The sequence below is a fragment of the Acanthisitta chloris genome, unplaced genomic scaffold (assembly GCF_000695815.1).
Source record: "Acanthisitta chloris isolate BGI_N310 unplaced genomic scaffold, ASM69581v1 scaffold4488, whole genome shotgun sequence".
In the NCBI taxonomy this organism is placed as follows: domain Eukaryota; kingdom Metazoa; phylum Chordata; class Aves; order Passeriformes; family Acanthisittidae; genus Acanthisitta; species Acanthisitta chloris.
The window spans coordinates 22,825-40,407 of record NW_008685260.1 but is presented as its reverse complement, the minus strand read 5'-3'; the positions used below and the strand labels follow the sequence as shown (position 1 = coordinate 40,407).

At 44.7% G+C, this 17,583-nt stretch overlaps 1 protein-coding gene across 1 annotated transcript in view; it reads right to left on the bottom strand.

The window, feature by feature from the left end:
* Positions 1 to 10,545, bottom strand: part of LOC103806953 (UPF0668 protein C10orf76 homolog) — a 34,801-nt gene extending 24,256 nt beyond the window's left edge. Inside the window, exon 1 of the mRNA XM_009079668.1 lies at positions 10,240 to 10,545. Within this exon, the coding sequence (XP_009077916.1) occupies positions 10,240 to 10,545 (306 nt within the window). The remainder of the gene's footprint in view (positions 1 to 10,239) is intronic.
* Between the last annotated feature and the right edge of the window lie 7,038 nt (positions 10,546 to 17,583).

The window sequence follows — 17,583 nt, the reverse complement described above, 5'->3', positions numbered from 1 at the left end:
CTCCCTGCCATGGGCAGAGACACCTCCCCATCAGACCAGGATGCTCAAGGTCTCATCCAGCCTGGCTTTGAACATTACCAGGGTTGGGACGTCCACTACCTCCCTGGGCAACCTGGTCCACTGACTCACCACCCTCACAGTAAAAAGCTTTTTCCTAATATCTAGCCTAAGTTTCCCCCCCTTCAATTTGAACCTGTTGCCCCACATCCTATCACTGCAGTTCCTAACAAAGACTCCCTCTCTGGCTCCCTTGTAGGCCCCTTCAAATACCGAAAACTTGCTATGAGGTCTCCACGCAACCTTCTCTTCAGGCTGAACAACCCCAACTTTCTCAGTCTGCCCTCATAGGGGAGATGCTCCAGTCATCTTATCAACTTTCTCTGGACTTGTTCCAACAGTTCCATGTCCTTCATATGTTGAGAGCACCAGAACTGCACGCAGTATTCCAGGTGGGGTCTCACAAGAGCCAAGTAGAGGGGGAGAATCACCTCCTTTGACCTGCTGGCCACACTCCTTTGGACAAAGCCCAGGATTTGATTAGCTTTCTGGGCTGCTAGTGCACACTGCCGGCTCGTGTTGAGTTTCTCATCTATCATCACGCCCAAACCTTTCTCCTCATTGCTAGTCTCAATTCCTTCCTCACCCAACCTGTAGGTGTGCCTGGAATTGCCATGGCCCAGATGTAGGACCTTGCACTTCATTTTGTTATACTTCATGAGGTTTGCATTGTTCCACCTCTCAAGCCTGTCAAGGTCTCTCTGAATGGCACATCCTTTCCCTCCAGGGTGTCAACTGCCCCACACAGCTTGGTGCGGTCAGAGACCTCGCTGAGGGTGCACTCAATCCACTGTCCATGTCGCCAACAAAGATGTTAAACAGTGTTGGTCCCAGTACCAACCCTTGAGGGACACCACTCTTCACTGACCTCCATGTGAACAATGAGTCGCTGACCACAACTCTCTGTATGTGACCGTCCAGCCAGTTCTTTACCCATCGAGTGGTCCACCCATCAAATCCATGTCTCTCCAATTTAGAGACAAGAATATCATGCAGGACAGTGTCAAACACACTGAATAAGCCCCGGTAGATGACATTAGTTACTCTGCCCCTATCCACAAATTCTCTGGCCCCATCATAGAAGGCCACCAAATTCGTCAGGCATGACTTGCCCCAGTAAAGCCATGTTGGTTTTTACCAATCACTTCTTTACTTTCCATGTGCCTAAGCATAGCTGCCAGGAGAATCTGTTCCATGATCTTGCCAGGCACAGAGGTAAGACAGACTGGTCTGCAATTTCCCAGTTCTTCTGTTTCCCCCTTTTTAAAAAATAGGAGTTTTATTTCCCTTTTTCCAGTCGTCAGGGACTTCATCTGACTGTCAAGATTTCCTCAAAATTATAGATAGTGGCTTAAAAACTACATCTACCAGTTCCCTCAGAACCTGAGGATGAATTTCATCAGAACCTTCAGACTTAGGTACATTCAGATTCCTTGGATGGTCTCAGACTTGATCACCTTCTACAGTAGGTTTAGGGGTTTCATTCTCCCAGTCTCCACCTTTGCCTTTCTTGGCCTGGTCAGTGTGGCTGGAGCAGTTGGAGTTGAAGACTGATGAAATATTACCAGAGGGGAGTTGATAGCAGTACCCAGAGAAACAAATTATCACAGTATCACCACAATACTCTTATTTACAGCTTTCCACTGTATTAAACACACTCATGGGTGCTCCAGGTAAGCTCAGTTTGCTCTGCAAAAGATAATACAAAGCCAAAGCACCCCAAGAAGAGTTAGCTAGCCACATAATGTCAGCTCTCCGATGCTAAATCTCATTGTCAGAATGATGCCTTGTCTGTCCCTGTCATTACATTTCACTGCAAGCAGTTGTCACTGTCTCAGAGATGCCATCAGTCCATTAATGGGACACGAGCTTACTTGTGCCATTGCCAAGTGGGAGAAGTACTCATAAGGCCTTTACCTCTACAGCTTTTACACTGGACCCCAACTCAGCATTTTCCAAGGAGTCAGGAAGCCCTGGAGCAAGATTTCAACAGCATTCTGTATGTAGTTTTACGTCCAACTCAAAAGCAAATGCAGTCTGCTGAATTACCGCTGCTGAAGGAAATACACTAGGGAAACCAGCATGCGGTTTGTGCACAAACAAGCCTTAGGTGCAGTATTTCATTAGCAGGGTTCCACACACAGTGACACTTAGCAGCAAAGTTTCCAACTAGGAGGTAAAAGCAAGTGGCAGGGGACACTGGAAACAATATTAGGTGACAGTCTGCAAGAAATTACCCCTTTCTCCAAATATTGAGGATATACCAGCAGATTTTCCATTTTCCTCTTACTGCCAGAGATCATCCTAACTAACATCTGTTTTCACAGAAAAGTTTCCTAGTGTAAGCTAACATTGATACAACTGTGACACACCAGTTAACATGGATGCAAGTGACGCTTGCTTAATCCAGAAATCATAGGTACTGCCAGACAGTGCTCCAGGACAGTTTCCTAGTTTCTTGTCTGGGAGGCTGGAATACATTTTTGCTGTTAGAAATTCTTTCTGTGAAGCAGCTATTGATGGAAAACATAAATCTGTGGATTAGAAAAGCGAAAGAGGAACTTCTCCAACCAAGTGTTCAGGTGCAAGCAAACACAGGCCTACACTACTGCCAGCTATGAGGCAGATGCTGCTACTGAAACAGCATGTGCTGCTACTTAGCTCCCCAGGAGCTTATTTGTGCATTAATTGAGCTATGGGGGAATCCAAGCACCCTCTGACTAAGGCAGTGGAATTGTCTTATAGCCCCTGGCACGTGGCTGACACAGAACCACCTTCCTCAGTACCACCTCTCTGAACGTCCATCCCCCATGCTTGCTTGAGTGACACATCTTAGCTCCCTGTACAATCCCACTGCCCCTCTCAGATTTCCCATGAAGACAGGAAGAGTGACATCCCTGATATGTGTCACCTTCTCCACTACCAAAAGGTTTGCCTTTGAAGTCCCTACTGTGGACAATAAATTTGAACTTATTGTCTTAATATCCAAATGTCAAGTGCCACAGAGACAAAAAAACTAATCTTCCAGCTGAGTGGAGCTTTGTTCAGGTGTGGCACCTTTTGGCTCAGCAGCATTTATTCTCCTGCTCTGGGAAGGATGAAGACCACAAAGCTCCATTTGTTTCCCACTTTGAAATCAGAGCAATGACCTAATTTGTCACTTTTGGGAAACAGCTGCAGCTCCAGCTAGAGGATCCAGAGAAGGAAGGCAGAAAAACATCATCTGTTACAGCAGGATACTACCAGAGAGAAGAAAGAGCAGCAGTCTCTGAAGTGAGGAGTTTTCCCTAAACAAGCCCCAGAATGAGCAGGGCTGGCAGCAAAGCCTATCCCCTTTTTGCAAGGGGAGAATGTGATTCCAGGAGTGGTTACTCAGCCACATCACCATCCATAGCAGCACGACAGGCTGTAGCCTGTCTGCTTTTAGGATTCCTGAGCAGAGAGATGATGGAGTGTAAGGAAGCTTAGGGTGGAGCTCAGGACTAGAGCAACAAAGCGTAGTTCTATAAACCCAGCCTTACAGAGGATGACCAAATAATTTTGCACGGTATCTATACGCATTACAGAAACAGCCAGCAACTATTGTTCCTGTTTCACAAGGGATTAAACCCCCTGCTCAATCTGAGTTTTACAAAATGTAAACTGAATTCTGCATGCACACAAACCAGCCATTGGCAGCTCCTGCTTTACTCGCAGATGTCCAAAGTTGTAATTTAATCTTTATAATGAAGACTATTTTTGATCATTCTGTTGCAAACCTCTGTGAAGCTTTCCCTGCCCTATATAGGTGCTTAGCAGTGATGGGAATCTGTAACACTGCTTTGCACTTCCCCAGCAGATCACACAGCACTTCAAATGCTGCCTGGCTCCCCAAGTGCTCCCCACTGGCTGTCCTCTCACTTGAGAGGACACAGGGCTCAAGGTTTGCTCAAGGCTGCACAACAGCCAGGAAAGAGTTCAGATCCCAGCCTGCAGCCCCTTCCTCTAGCTACCCACAGCCCCTTTTCTAGGTTTAGTGAAGTACCAGATACAAAACAAATCTGCCAGGCATCTATGAAGTGCTTTGTGAAACACACTCACCAGGGAGGATGACAAGCACTGTAACTAGAGCAACATCAGGTTGTCTCCACAGTATGGACTGGGAGCTTATTCCTAAGTTGTGCCTATGGTTCTTGCTCAGCACACTCCCAGCTGTGAAGCAGGCTGGGCTCATGACTCACACCCAGTCAGAGTGGCACTTCTGTAACCCCAGCACAGAAACTTACTGGCTCCAGGAGACTTTACCCAGTTACAGGCAGCAGCAAGTAGCAGACCTGGAAGGCAGCTGGAAGGCAGCTCATCCAAACCAAGTCCCCAGCATTCAGTGGTCACCTGCACTACAGCAGAGTGCAGGTGCTCATCAGTCCCTGTGGTACTGGTAACAGTCAGACAAGGATGTGAAAACAGCCATAAGAACTGAAGGTGTGCCTTGCTTTGAAGTTAAACAGACTTATTTTGTTACCAGTTTGCACTTCGAGGCAGTCCCTAATCTGCCCAAGAGGTCAGCTCTCAGAAGTGGTGGAAGCAAGACATCCCTCAGCATTTGCAGTGCACAAAAGATGGAAATACTCCTCTGCTCCGGGAGCAGCTGAAGTGTTTCAGGGTCACACTGCCTCCAGAGAGGCACAGAGCAGCTGCCACCAGCCATTAATGGGCAGGATGCTGGGGCACCTTTGTGTGGAGCCTGAAGGAATGGAATCAAAGGCTTTCTCCCTTTTCTTATTTGAGTTTCTGGGATTGAATCAGGGAACAGGGTTGCATCTCTCCAGTAGTAGCTGGTTTTAAAAACAAAGTCCTTCTTTTGTCCCTCTAAAGGCCTAGACAGCTGTCCCCCCTCCTTCAGTGACGCAGAGTTTATTGTATTCTGCATGTTAATAAGAGGCACTACGCACACAAAGTCATTGCTCCAAAGCTCACCTCCAGCTTCAAATCTCCTTGCTGCAAAGCTGATCAGACCTTGAAGCCTGTTCAGACTCAGTCTGGCACACTGCATAAAGCAGTCTGAGGCATTAGTAAATTGCAGGGATATTTCTTTGATAAACAAACAGAGGAAGATATATAAACCAGAGAAAACCCTCATCAGGCAAGCAAACCAGCAATTTGCCAACTCCAGAAGATTTTTTATATAGATCCTTTCCATTTTCACCTGCTGCAGCTCAGCTCTTACTTAAACAATAAAAACTGTTTCAAGCCATTAGTAGGTGTCTGTAATGAGACCATGAAAGCCAACATCCCTGCCTCATTTGCTAAGATGCGATGACTTTAAATTAAGGCCTTGCCTTGGTGACCCCTTAGCTGGAGTTTCATATTTCCACTACCGTGTGCAACACAGCACTAGCAGGCTTGAGATTTTTTGCCCCAGAGTTCACTGCATTTCAGAAGTGAAGCAGCATTATGCGAAAAACATTTTAAAGTATTTCTCAAGCCCTCCCAACACGTTATATTAATGTAAGAGATTAGGGGGATTTATTGTAGTAGTACCTAGAACGGATGGCACTCAGCATTTTAAAAATATCAAGCACACATGTGCCAACAGGCTTTTAACTCTTAACACCACTGCCAGAAGTACTAAAAAAAGACAAAGTGTTTGGTAGCTGCCAGTGGTTTTGCTGCTAGTTATGGAAACCAGAACAAGCTGAATAAACAGTGACATCAATGGCTCAGAATTAGAATACTTTAGGGCATCTAAAACCAACTACACCTCTTTGAGTCTTTCTGTGGAAGTCACTGGTGGAGCCTCCCTGAGCTGCACTTCAGATTAGTCCCTTGAAGCCCCACCAGGTAACAGAAGGCCATATAGATTGGGTTGGCATAGAGGAGCATTCAATAGCTGAGATATGACCTCAATGAAATGGAAATGGCTTTGTGAGATTGCCTGACCAAACCAGATTGCAGCTACTGGCAGTGCTCTGTTAATGGTTGGGCTCAATGGTCTTAAAGGTCTTTTCCAACCTAAACCAATTTATGATTCTACCCAAGTTATAAAGGTATTACAGTGTGAAACAACCTAAGTATTACACTCATTTGTCACCATTTCAAAAGTGAAACAGTTGTCCTGTTTTTCCGCTCACTGTCTGTTCTGGCTCCCAGCACTTTCCATCTGCAGTTACCAGACACAAAACAGGTATTCACAGCAGTCTCTCACACTGAACTTTACCTCCGCTTTGGAGGTGGCATAATGTCCCTGCTGTGGCTGGGAAGAAAGAGGGGCTTCTATTAGAAAAAGCACATAGATGTTCCTGGTAAGCAAGCTTCATCAGTCCTACATATCTACCACCTCAATTTTAAGACCCTTAGAGAGGAAATTAGAGAGAGAAAGTACCAAAAAGAAAATGAGATCTTAGTGAGCCATTTTATAACTGGCACAAGACTCGCTTGGCACACAAGGCACCACAAGACATTCCTGCCCAGAGGAGATTTCACCAAAACTACCAGGTTCCTCTCACTTTAGCCTCCCATGAAAATTGTGCTACATTGCCACCAGGCAGAGAGCTGCCTCCTTACAAACAACTGCTCGTTCACATCCAGAAAAGGCAGATGTGAGACCCCATCCAGATTATTCATGCTGTGTTTTCATTCTTTCTCTATTTGTCTGCATTCACCCTTCCAAAGCAACTCATGTTGCTGCTTCCTTGCTGCCTTGACCCTGTTTCTCTGCAACTGCTTCTGCTAGAAAACATGTTGGGAGCTTCTCAGATCAGATATGGCACAGAGAAAGCCTTCTGCCTCCAAAGTATTAAGTACAAGGCAAGTTCAGTCATCTGGAGAGTACAGATAAGCCTATGAATTCATTTCATAGAAGGCTATTTTTCCCTTTGACTCAAGAAGGGACCAAAACATCTTTGAAGACATGGGAATAAACACTTCAATGGAAGAGCTAAAACTGCATTGGCAGTTAATGGCCAACCCTATCTTTTTGACTGTTTAGCACCTTTCAATTCCTTCCAGGATATGAAGGCAGGAGCCAAATGTCTTGAGAGGGAGAATACCACAAAACCTCAAATTAACACTGAAGACAGGTTTAACAAATTAGCAAGTGAGGGAAGATGCCAATAACTGGCTAAGACATTTCCTGTTTCATGGCAAGGAACTACAGCAAGGTCAAAACAGCTAACAGCTAGGAAGGATTCTGAGTTTGCCTTGGCAAGCAGATGCTTTGCAGAATGGCACTGATGAGGATCCCATGGTGTTGATAGACTGAAGCGGCTCATCGTCAAATCCCTGGCATTTGCTTGCTCTTGGGAATCTCCTGCTCTTTGCTCAAGAGAATGTGGAAGAAAAAAAAGGTCTCTTCCCAGTATTTCTGATCTGAACATTGGATCAACCCCACAACAGTCAGCAAACCAGTACCATGAAGTCTTCCAAATACACCTGCCTAGAGCAGAGATCTGTATATTCCAAGTGTGGTTCCTGGAGATCTTTAGGGCTGAGAATGCACAGTGGTATTAACATCCTATGCTTAAAACAATCCCATGTCCATCATTTTCAGGGGCCTACAAAACCCCTCAGCATGTAACATTGCTAAAATTAATGTTGTAAATAAAAGAGGAGAAAGCACTGAAATGACAGACTTAGAATGGTAATAAATGAACATTTCTGACTAACAAGGTAATGAAGGCTTCACTAGGATTAGGAAAAGAAAAAGATAGACCAAAGTCTCTTTCAACTTCGCTACTTTTAAGGATATTAAAAATACAAAAATTAATAAATTAACAAATCTAACACATGAAGAGCACACCAGAATTTAGGTTCAAGTGAATTGGAAACAAGTCAGAGCAGCTGGAAATTCCCAGAGCTGTGTTCAAGCTGTGCCTGCCTGATTAACAGGACATTCTCAGATACCATGGCATACTACATTATATACTGCAGTATAAGCAGCCATATCAGATTCTGGCCAAAGGTTAGTATCTGAGCAGGAAATCTTCATTAAAAGTAAAGTTTGATCTGTAAAACTGTAAATAAGCAAAAAAAAAATAATTTTCCAGCAAAGAAATACCAGTCTTCTGAAACTACTGGAATAACTCAAAAGAGAGAATGATTACTCCCAAACGTAGTATCTGTGTGCAGCCATACAAGCTAAATGTCAGCATTAAATATTTCAATGTGGTACACTTCAAAAAAACAAGGCTATAAAAGAATGGTGGATTTTGTGTAGAAAACATTCATGGAGAGCAGAGAGATAGGGAATTAAGTGAAGACACATGTAAAAACAAAAGGTACAGCTGGAAGGAAAAATGAGAAAAGAGAGACTACAGCAGCCAAAAGGCAAGTTTGATCCCCCCTTCCCACATTATGTGCTGAACAGCTAACACAATGAAAACAGCAAACTCTTATCCCACAAAAGCCATATCCTGGGCTTGATCTGGGCCATATACCATTACCTCTCACATACTACCATGTGGGATGGTTACTGACAGAAAGGAAACCACAGACCAACACACAGACCCGAGCTCACTGGCATAATTGAAAGTGGAGGCAAGAAGTCTCCATCCCTCTCCTCCTTGTGCACTAAATTGCAGAGCATTGATTAAACACCCTCACTGAGACCACACAGTCCCTCACCACAGTGACATCTCCCTTATTTCTCTGCAGTTCAGCAGTGCCTATTATTGCTTTGCTTTGTTTGATGTTCTCCCTATGTTGAGAGAAAGCATGAAGGGAAAAAAGAAAAAAGAGAAATCTGTCTGTCTTTCAACTTCCTAATAATTTTCCTCAAAATGCTCCACGCACCAGCACTGATTTCATTATCTGCCTGCTGCTAGAGTTTTTATTTAAAGAATAACACACAAGGAAGAAAGGATTTAACCTGACCTCCCTGAACTGCTGGGGGATGAATACAACACAGAGCTGACAGTGAAAAGCTCATTTCCTTTCTGAGACTAACTCAAAGACTATGCAAAATTCCCCTCTATCCAAGCCTCCAGTTTTAAATTGGGCTATCAAAGGCTTTTCTTTTTTTAGGGGCCTGGGTTGATGCAATCAGTGTATCATCAATGAATGAGGATTGATAGCACGAACTATCACAAAGCATAGCTGTGGATACAGGGACTCTCAGAGGCAGAATAATAAGGAAAATTGAGTGAATTAAAACCAGTGTTCTTTTATCCAGCTATACCAAAAGAATAAAAAGTAGTAGGGTCCATGATTTCTTCTCCCACTACATCAGTACAACACTCAACCTGAGACTTTGGGGTGTTACATAGTACAGATCAAGTAGGTTAATAAATGCAAAGGTTAGTGGGAAGCATAGAGGGTATAATAAAAAATAGTAAAAATATCATGGATGGAAAGAGAAATGAATTGCAGAGCAATATATAGTCAGGACCCTTTAACAAGCACAAGTATGGGATGGGATCCCATCCAGTGGAAGGAGCAATCCAAGGCATTGACACAGCTGTGTCTGGGATGATTCCCTCAGCTCACATGGCAGCTCTGCATTTTGTCCACTCATGCTCCTGCAGAGTCATTTACCTCTCCAAGAGTCATTAATGTATAATCCCAAAATTTTATTTTGGGAAATAGGCCATCTCTTCCCTTCCTGAGACCACACACAGCAGCCTATTTTCTAGAAGCTACATTTACACTTTTATACAATACAAGCAGGACACGAAGACAGCAAGCCAGGCCAAATTGAGGAAGGGAAACCCAACCCTATCACCCCCTTTATTAAAAACATTTTCTTTTCAAAAGCTAAACCAACTGAATTCAATTACCCTGAAAAATTTCTACCAGCTGTTGCCAATTCTAGTTCTCCAGTATTACCAAAAATAAAATAAACAAATTCAAGCTATGCCCAACAGTTCTCCTATAACTAAATTTGCTGCCAAAAACTTTCTGTCCTATTCTACACACCAGCATCCTTACAGTCTCCAACCACACCAGCTGTCTGTCCTGCATATTTTCATTGTTTGTATCCATCCTTCTGCATTTGCAGGACCAAAATCTCTGCATGTGGTGGTAAAATTGGCTAAAGCAAGCCTTGATTTTCTTCCTCTTGCCCACACCTGAACAAGGAACATGGGAGTCCTGCTTCCACCCCTCATACTGCTGTTACATCAGCAGTCCCAGTTAGCACGAGGTACTCCTAAACAACTATATACTGGAGGCCAACATGAAAAAAGGTCATTGCACAGTCAGGCTTACCTGATCCTCAGAGAGCTGTGATATGTGATTCACTGCAGCATAAGACTCTATCTTCGGATTGAAGTGATTGATGATGGCTCTGAAACAAAGGAGGGAAATTTTCAGAGGTCTCAGGAACAGCTTAGGGATGCAGCAGAAATTCCCTGCCAGTCTGAGTAGGTGCATGTGGAGCCACAGTCCTGAAAGTAGTTCCTCACTCACCACGCGGTACAGCTTGCTCTGCCCAAGGCACACTCCTCCTGAGGCCAATGCAGGTTCAACCACAGGCTCACTGGAAACTGCAGGCACAGGCACTGCCCTACACATGGGTGCATTGGTCCCAGCAGATACTGGGCTGTGCTTGCTGCTCTGGCAGAGGGAATAGCTGCCTTCCTGGGAACAGGATGCAAATAGTTCCGTGTTCCATTAGACACACAGCAAACCTAGCTATCACTGCCCCATCTTGCCTCAAGAACTGCAGCTCCTTATCCCTTCCAAAATCAGTATCACCCAACACTTTGCTATGTAGAACTTTGTTGCCTGATATGATGAAGCTGAAGGTCTATTGTTTCAGATTCTCACTATGTTTAAAATGTAGCTGGCTCCTACACTACAGCCACTACACTCTGACTCACTCCTTACGACAATGACTTCAGTCCTCAGTCCCAGTTTAGATCACTGGAGATAACTTATGTCAGTGTCCCAAACACAACAGCAGAAACACTGGTCACTCCTGCTTCTCTGCCACACTTCGCTCACTACCTGCACCAACATATTCCCATTTCCTTCTAGGAAGATCTAGAGGCAGATGTGAGAACTCTAAAATTGAAAATAAAATCATAATTGGGAAAAAAAACCCCATCAAACTGCAGCTGGAATATTTCCTCAGCCTCCCCTCTCCTTATCAGATGCAGCTGAGAAGACAAATGGCAAGACAGTAAAGACTCCCTGGGAAAGAGGTTGCAACTGGTCTAGCTGGGATATTACTCATGAGACCCACTGCTGAGGTAAATGCCCATCATGGGAACAGGTCCTGTCAGTGCTCAGCGCAGATGCATGCTGACTGTGCCTGGGGAACACTTGCTCAGCCAGATTACACCGCAGCAGCAGTCAGGGCTTCCACACTCATATTCATCAGCATGAAAATTCACTCCAGCTCTCTCTATTGTACTCTAATGGGTTCCCTCCTCCCTATACCTATGCAGAAGGGCTCTCAGCTGCTTTCTCTAGACCTCATCACAGCTAAGAGCTTATGCCCTGGTCTAGGAATAAGTGATATTTGGTGGTGTTAATCAGAGACAGTGGATAGAAAACCTGCCTAGAATCATCCTTACTTCTTTAAATACACAGATAAAGAAAACAATGTGGAAGCAGTGGGAGAAAATAAAAACAAAACAAACAACCCCCACCCAAACAGAATCTGCAGATCGTAGACTCACAGAAAGCTTTGAGTTGTAGGAGGGCATTTAAAGGCCATCTAGTCCAACCCTCCTACAATGAGCAGAGGCATCTTCAACAAGATCAGGTTGCTCACAGCCCCATTCAACCTGACCTTGAATGTCTCCAGGGATAGGGCACCCACCACCTCTCTGATTCCAACACGTTCCAATGCCTCACCACCTTCATTGCCTAAAACTCCTTCTTCATATATAATCTAAATCAACCCTCTAAGTTTAAAACCATTATCCCTTGTCCTGTTGCAAAAGACTGCTCAAGAGTTTTTCCTCTTCTTTCTGAGAAGCCCCCTTGAAGTACTGAAAGGCTGCAATAAGGCCCCCCCAGAGCCTTCCCTTCTCCAGCTGAACGACCCCAGCTCTCTCAGCCTGTCTTGATAGGAGAAGTGTTCATCCCTCAGATCACTTTTGTGGCCTCTTCTGCACTTGCTCCAACAGGCCCATGTCTTTTCCGCGCTGGGGACCCCAGAGCTGGATGCAGTACTCCAGGTGAGATCTCACGAGAGCAGAGCAGAGGGGCAGAATCACCTCCCTCAACCTGCTGCCCAGGCTAGATTCACTGCAACATTCCCAGCCACACACCGTATCACTTAGCAGATGCAGACCATGCACAGGGCTGGTCGCTCCAGCAGCTGCTCCCACAGCATCACTACACACTTAGCACAAGAGGGCTTCTGCAGCCTCACCAGCCTTGAGCTACATCCATAAAACATTCAGCCAGGCCCCTACCAGGCTTCCTATAACCCTAATCCCTCTGGAGAAGGGCCAACAGGCAGGTAGAGACATGCCCAGGCTCTTCCCATTTCAATCCAACCAGAGAAGCAGCTCCTGTGAGTCACAATCACACTCTCCATTACCCAGCCTCTCCAGCACTGTGGCTTTCAAGCTGCATGTTTCATGCCTGGCTGGAGTCGTATTTATACTCCTACAGGACACACTACAAGTTATTGAAAGAACAGGGAACACAGACTTACAACAACTTAACTTCTGGCTTGACAGAAGGTTTGGCAGCTCAGAGGGGTTCAGTGCACTCACATGGTTCCAACATTTACCAGGGAACAGATTTAGCGTTCATTTGTACCCACTGCTATGAAGCATTTCAACATGGGCCGCCTGCTCACAAGTCCCTTGGATCTGAGCTAGTGGAGCGGCACCTGCAATCACAGCTGGGATTCACCCAGCAAAAGCAAAGCCAGCAGCCAGCTGCCACTGCAGAAAGAGTCAACAGACATTAAGGAAGGGAAAGAATTCAAGCCTCCCTCCTCATTTCCCTAAAGGTGAATGCACAACTCCCTAGTGACTAGAGGAAGTTCAGCTGTTTGATTTATTTTAACTATGAAGAATTCCTTCCCAACTTGATCTTCTGCAGAGCTGTTTTCCTGAACCTGCAGGCAGTCTGGGGCAGAGAAGCATCAAGAGCTGGGACTCAATCCTGGCTCTGTGTAGCCAGGCTCCTACTGCCCAGCACACCCACCAAGGCCAGGCTGCACACATGATACAGCTCCTCCTCACACAGCTGCTACAAGAAATTCCATCACTACCCAGCCCAAGCTGCTGTGCATCAGCATTTCTGCATCAGCCACTCTGATACACCTCTGTTATTCCTTCATCTCTCAAAATCTATCTTGTCCCTGGGGCATACTTTTAGGCAACTAGCTCCTGGGCTACTCACTGAGAAACATCAGGAATTTCACTTTGCAAAGCTGCCACTCCACTGGCATTTGATCCTGAAGAAATAGGGACTGGAGCTTTTAAGCACAGTCTCCCCCTTATGGACCAGTGACTTTGCCACTGTTAGTTCACACACCAGCTCGTAACAGCTGAGTCTTGACAATGCTTTATTTTTATACTGTGATTGCCTTGATTATTGCCGTATCAGCCAGTAGCTTTGGGGAGGGGGAAGGAAGCAGTTAAAGTGCTTAGAAAAGATTTGTGATGAGCTGTGCTCTACTGAGATCTTCATATTGATCACGGGGAAAAAAAACCCAACAAAAAACCCAAACTATTGTGTTTGGTATTCATGAAGCACAAACATCTTCAACACATTTGTAAAGCAAGGAAATGGCAAAGTGTCAACTGAAAAACAAAACGCTGCAGCTCCCCACCTAGCCTTCCACAGTGTGCACATTCACACGTTTCCACACAGCCAAGTCCCTCAGTGGGGCTGGCTGCTATTTGTCATACAAATTTCAGAGCACTTTTGGGACACAATTCTCCAGGGACTGAGAGATGTCTGGAGAGATGTCACTTCAGCAACACTGTCTCCTCTGACAGATCCACAGTTTAGCAGTTAACTGCCAAGAGGAGACTGTTGCAGGACAAAAGAAGGATGCTGAACAGGCAGAAGGTTCAGGAATTAAAAAACTGGCTCCCCGTGTCTTGTCTTGAGGTTAATGCTTAATGCTTAAAGGCAGACCACAAGCAATCTCCACATTCTTTATTCCTCAACCTCACAGTGTGAGAGCTTGATCTCCCAGTAAATACACACTAGCCATACCTGTGGTCTCTGAAAAACACACATCTCCCACCACTTCTTCATGCAACTCTTCAGAGAGCAAGCTACCTAGACACAATGACACCAGAAGCCATGTAGAGACATGTATGAATGAACCTGCATATTTCTCAGGATGAACAACCTCGGACACTTACATTTTATATATGTTTGCATTTATTACATATTTACTGCATTAATTTAATTCCTTGTGAAGGAGGGGAATAATTGCAGGAAAAAAGTGTTTCACACTGATTTAGGAACCTAAAAGTGCCAATAAATCATTTACTTTTACTAGCTGTATTAATCATGTAACTAGATAGTAGAAGTGGGTCCCACTCTAACAGGTATTGTACCAATCCAGACTGGTAGAAAGACTCTGATCCCCACAAATGCAAGAGAACAGGGAAAGCACAGAAAAGTACATAGGCAATAGAAAATATAACAGCGCTGCTACTTACTGAGTGCCATGAAAGACTTCAGTTAGAGATAAATCACAGATAGAAGAAAACACAGAAAAAGAATACTGAAGGAAGAAGTAGAGAGGTAGGCAAAAGGAGACAGAAGGGCAAATAGGACCAAGAAAAACAGGGGCAAAAAAATTGCAGGACAGAGAAGATCAGCGAAACAGCAACCAATCCCAGGGTAGTCTGTTCTCTGCAAACTGCAAAGCTCTGGCTGGTGGAAAGTTTCTACTTTGGCTGTTCTTTAGGCTGCAACAATTGGCCAGTCCTGATGTGACTATTACTAGCCCATTGTCCCTCAAAAACACCTATGCTGGAAGGTGAGAAGCAGAAGAATCTCCATGTGGGCCCTATTAGGTTTTTTATTCCCAAAATGGGGACATTCCACTGTGGCTCTCACCTAGAGCTATGGGGAAAGAACATATACCTCCAGGGGAGTTGCATCCACTGCCCCTCACTGTGTTCACTGCAACAGAGCTTGCTTTTGCAGTGGCTGCAGCAGCTCTCTAGACAGTAAGTAACATTTAAAAACTTGTTTTTCTAGTCTTTAAAAACTACATAGAGTTACTCCTTGATAAACAGAAACAACCCGTGGTGCCCTGGAGAGAGGCACAGAGTAAAGGAACTCCTGAAGACTCAGTGTGCTGACATGAAAGGGCTCCTGTGAAAATAGATGCATGCATGGAAAGAAAAGATTTAACTAATTCCTCAATTTAATTTGACACTAGTTGTAATATCAGAAGTGAAATGCACCAGCAACATGAAGGTACTGGTCCCTTAATTCCTAGCATCTTCCAGGCCACGTGTACTCACTGTGGCAGGGAACGCACCTTGCCCTCCTTCACCTCACAACAAGCTGGTCTGAGTCCAAAGTGCAGGGAAAGCAAAATCACTATGCTCAGGCAGGCAGCACTTCTTCAGCACGTTTTCTCTGACCTCCAGACTCTCCCCATCAAGTTATTGCAGATGAGCTGTCTAATACCCACTCTTGCTTGACAGCAGCTACATTTCCAGAGTCCCTTAAGACAACACTGTCCTCTTGTCCTGAGCAGTGAAATGAAGCATTGTGGAGGTGCTGAAAGTAGGCTAAGGGAAGAACAGAAAGGCTGCAAAGCTTATTATAGAGATGAGAATGCTGAGCCATCATTCACAGCATGAACCTGGCCTTTGCACCTACTTCACAGGACCAGAATGCAGTGCCTAGCATAAACCATTCTTGCAGATACCCAAACATTTCTTGTACAATAAAAGCAGCACCACAAGTTCACTTCTTCCTACATTCTCTTCCAGTGGAACAGAGAAGCAGCAACACTTGGCTGGTGTTTACCCCTTCACAGGAAATCAAGGGTGACTTTATACTCACTACAGACATTCATCTTCTCAGCTGAATGCTCATGCCAGCACAGTGCAGTGGGCAGCAGTGAACGTATCTCAGCATTCACTGAGCAAAGCCAAATACATGGCAAAGGCAGCCAGTTCACTTTCCCTCTGCAGTAAAAGCTGACACTGAGATGGACAAATACTTCAGCTTGTAGTACCATGCTGAAGGCTAGGAACAGTCAAGGAGGAAAGGGCATAGCTGTCTTTCATCACACTCCAGAAAGCTGCTTTACTACAAAAAGGAGACCTGAGATAAAGTGGCTATTGTTCAGGAACAGGAATCAGTAAGTGACCAGTTTCTCTCTGATGTGCTACAGCAGTTCTCTCTCCCTCTCACACACCTTAGCTTCTCCCTTTATGAAATGGAGCAATCACCTTCACAAAGTGTTTTAAACCAACAAGGTGATAAGAGCTCAGAGTATGTTGGAAACTGCTCAAGCACAAGGTAGCAAGTAAATTATACATAATACAGAGGCCAACATGAACACAAATCCCCTATCCTCTTCCCCTGTATATGCCATCACGATCATGGCTGCTGGAGACCTGTGTAAAAACTTCCTTCCACAAGTCAGTCTTTCTGCAGCAAGCTGTGTCTCAGCAAGTGCTGTTTGGGGCAAAGATTCTGCTGACATTGTTCTTATAGGCACTTCCAACACTCCAGACAATAAAACCCCATCTGTTCCATGCCTGCAACGATTAGATTGAGTTACTCCGTATGTACAGCCACACCTGGCAGGAGGTGAGAGGGTTTAGATTATTTTAACACACATTCAACAAAGCACTACTATAAAGTAGACGTACCTACCATACCTAAGCTGTGTGCATCAATTCAAAGCAAGCAAACTCCCTGGATTAGTGCACTAAATTCTTCCTTCTATTGTGGTTTAACTCAAGTCTGTTAAATTTCTTCTGCTCCTGCAACTTAATGAGTACTGACATTAAGCTCAAAGTCCACAACTCACAGTGGGAGGCATCTTCCAGACACAATAATAAACTGCAGGGAAGAATCCGAGACAAAAGGATATTTTAGTCAAAAGCACTTGCTTTACAGCTCACTGAAAATATCCGAGTCAGCACCACAGCAATTCCACAGAAGAAATAAGGCCACTACACCTGTTCAATTCTGCCATACTGAAACCTATTGATCGTGATGACAGGCTCCACGGCAGAAGGAGATACATGGTCTATTTATTTAATAAGGAGAGGACAAGAGAGTGCACACACAGCAACTGAGCTTCGCGCAATTGTCAGCATAGTTTTACCAAGCCCCATTCTGCCAGGGCAGAAGCAGAGGATGTGCTTTCTGAACCACCATGCAGCTCCACAGTGTACCTTGGCACTTCACTGTTTGCTGGATACCAACCTGGTATCACCACAGCCTGCAGGATATGCTGATTTTCTCTTCTTACAGTTCTTGTCCATACATTTAAGTCAAGCAAACCAAATACTTCCATTCTCTCACCTAAACAACTTTTATTTGGCTTCTTATAGCACTCTGCAAGTGCTATAAGCAAGTCCTCATGGGTGAGCAGTTACCTCTTTTGGGATAATTGTACAACCTCACTGGGGACAATTT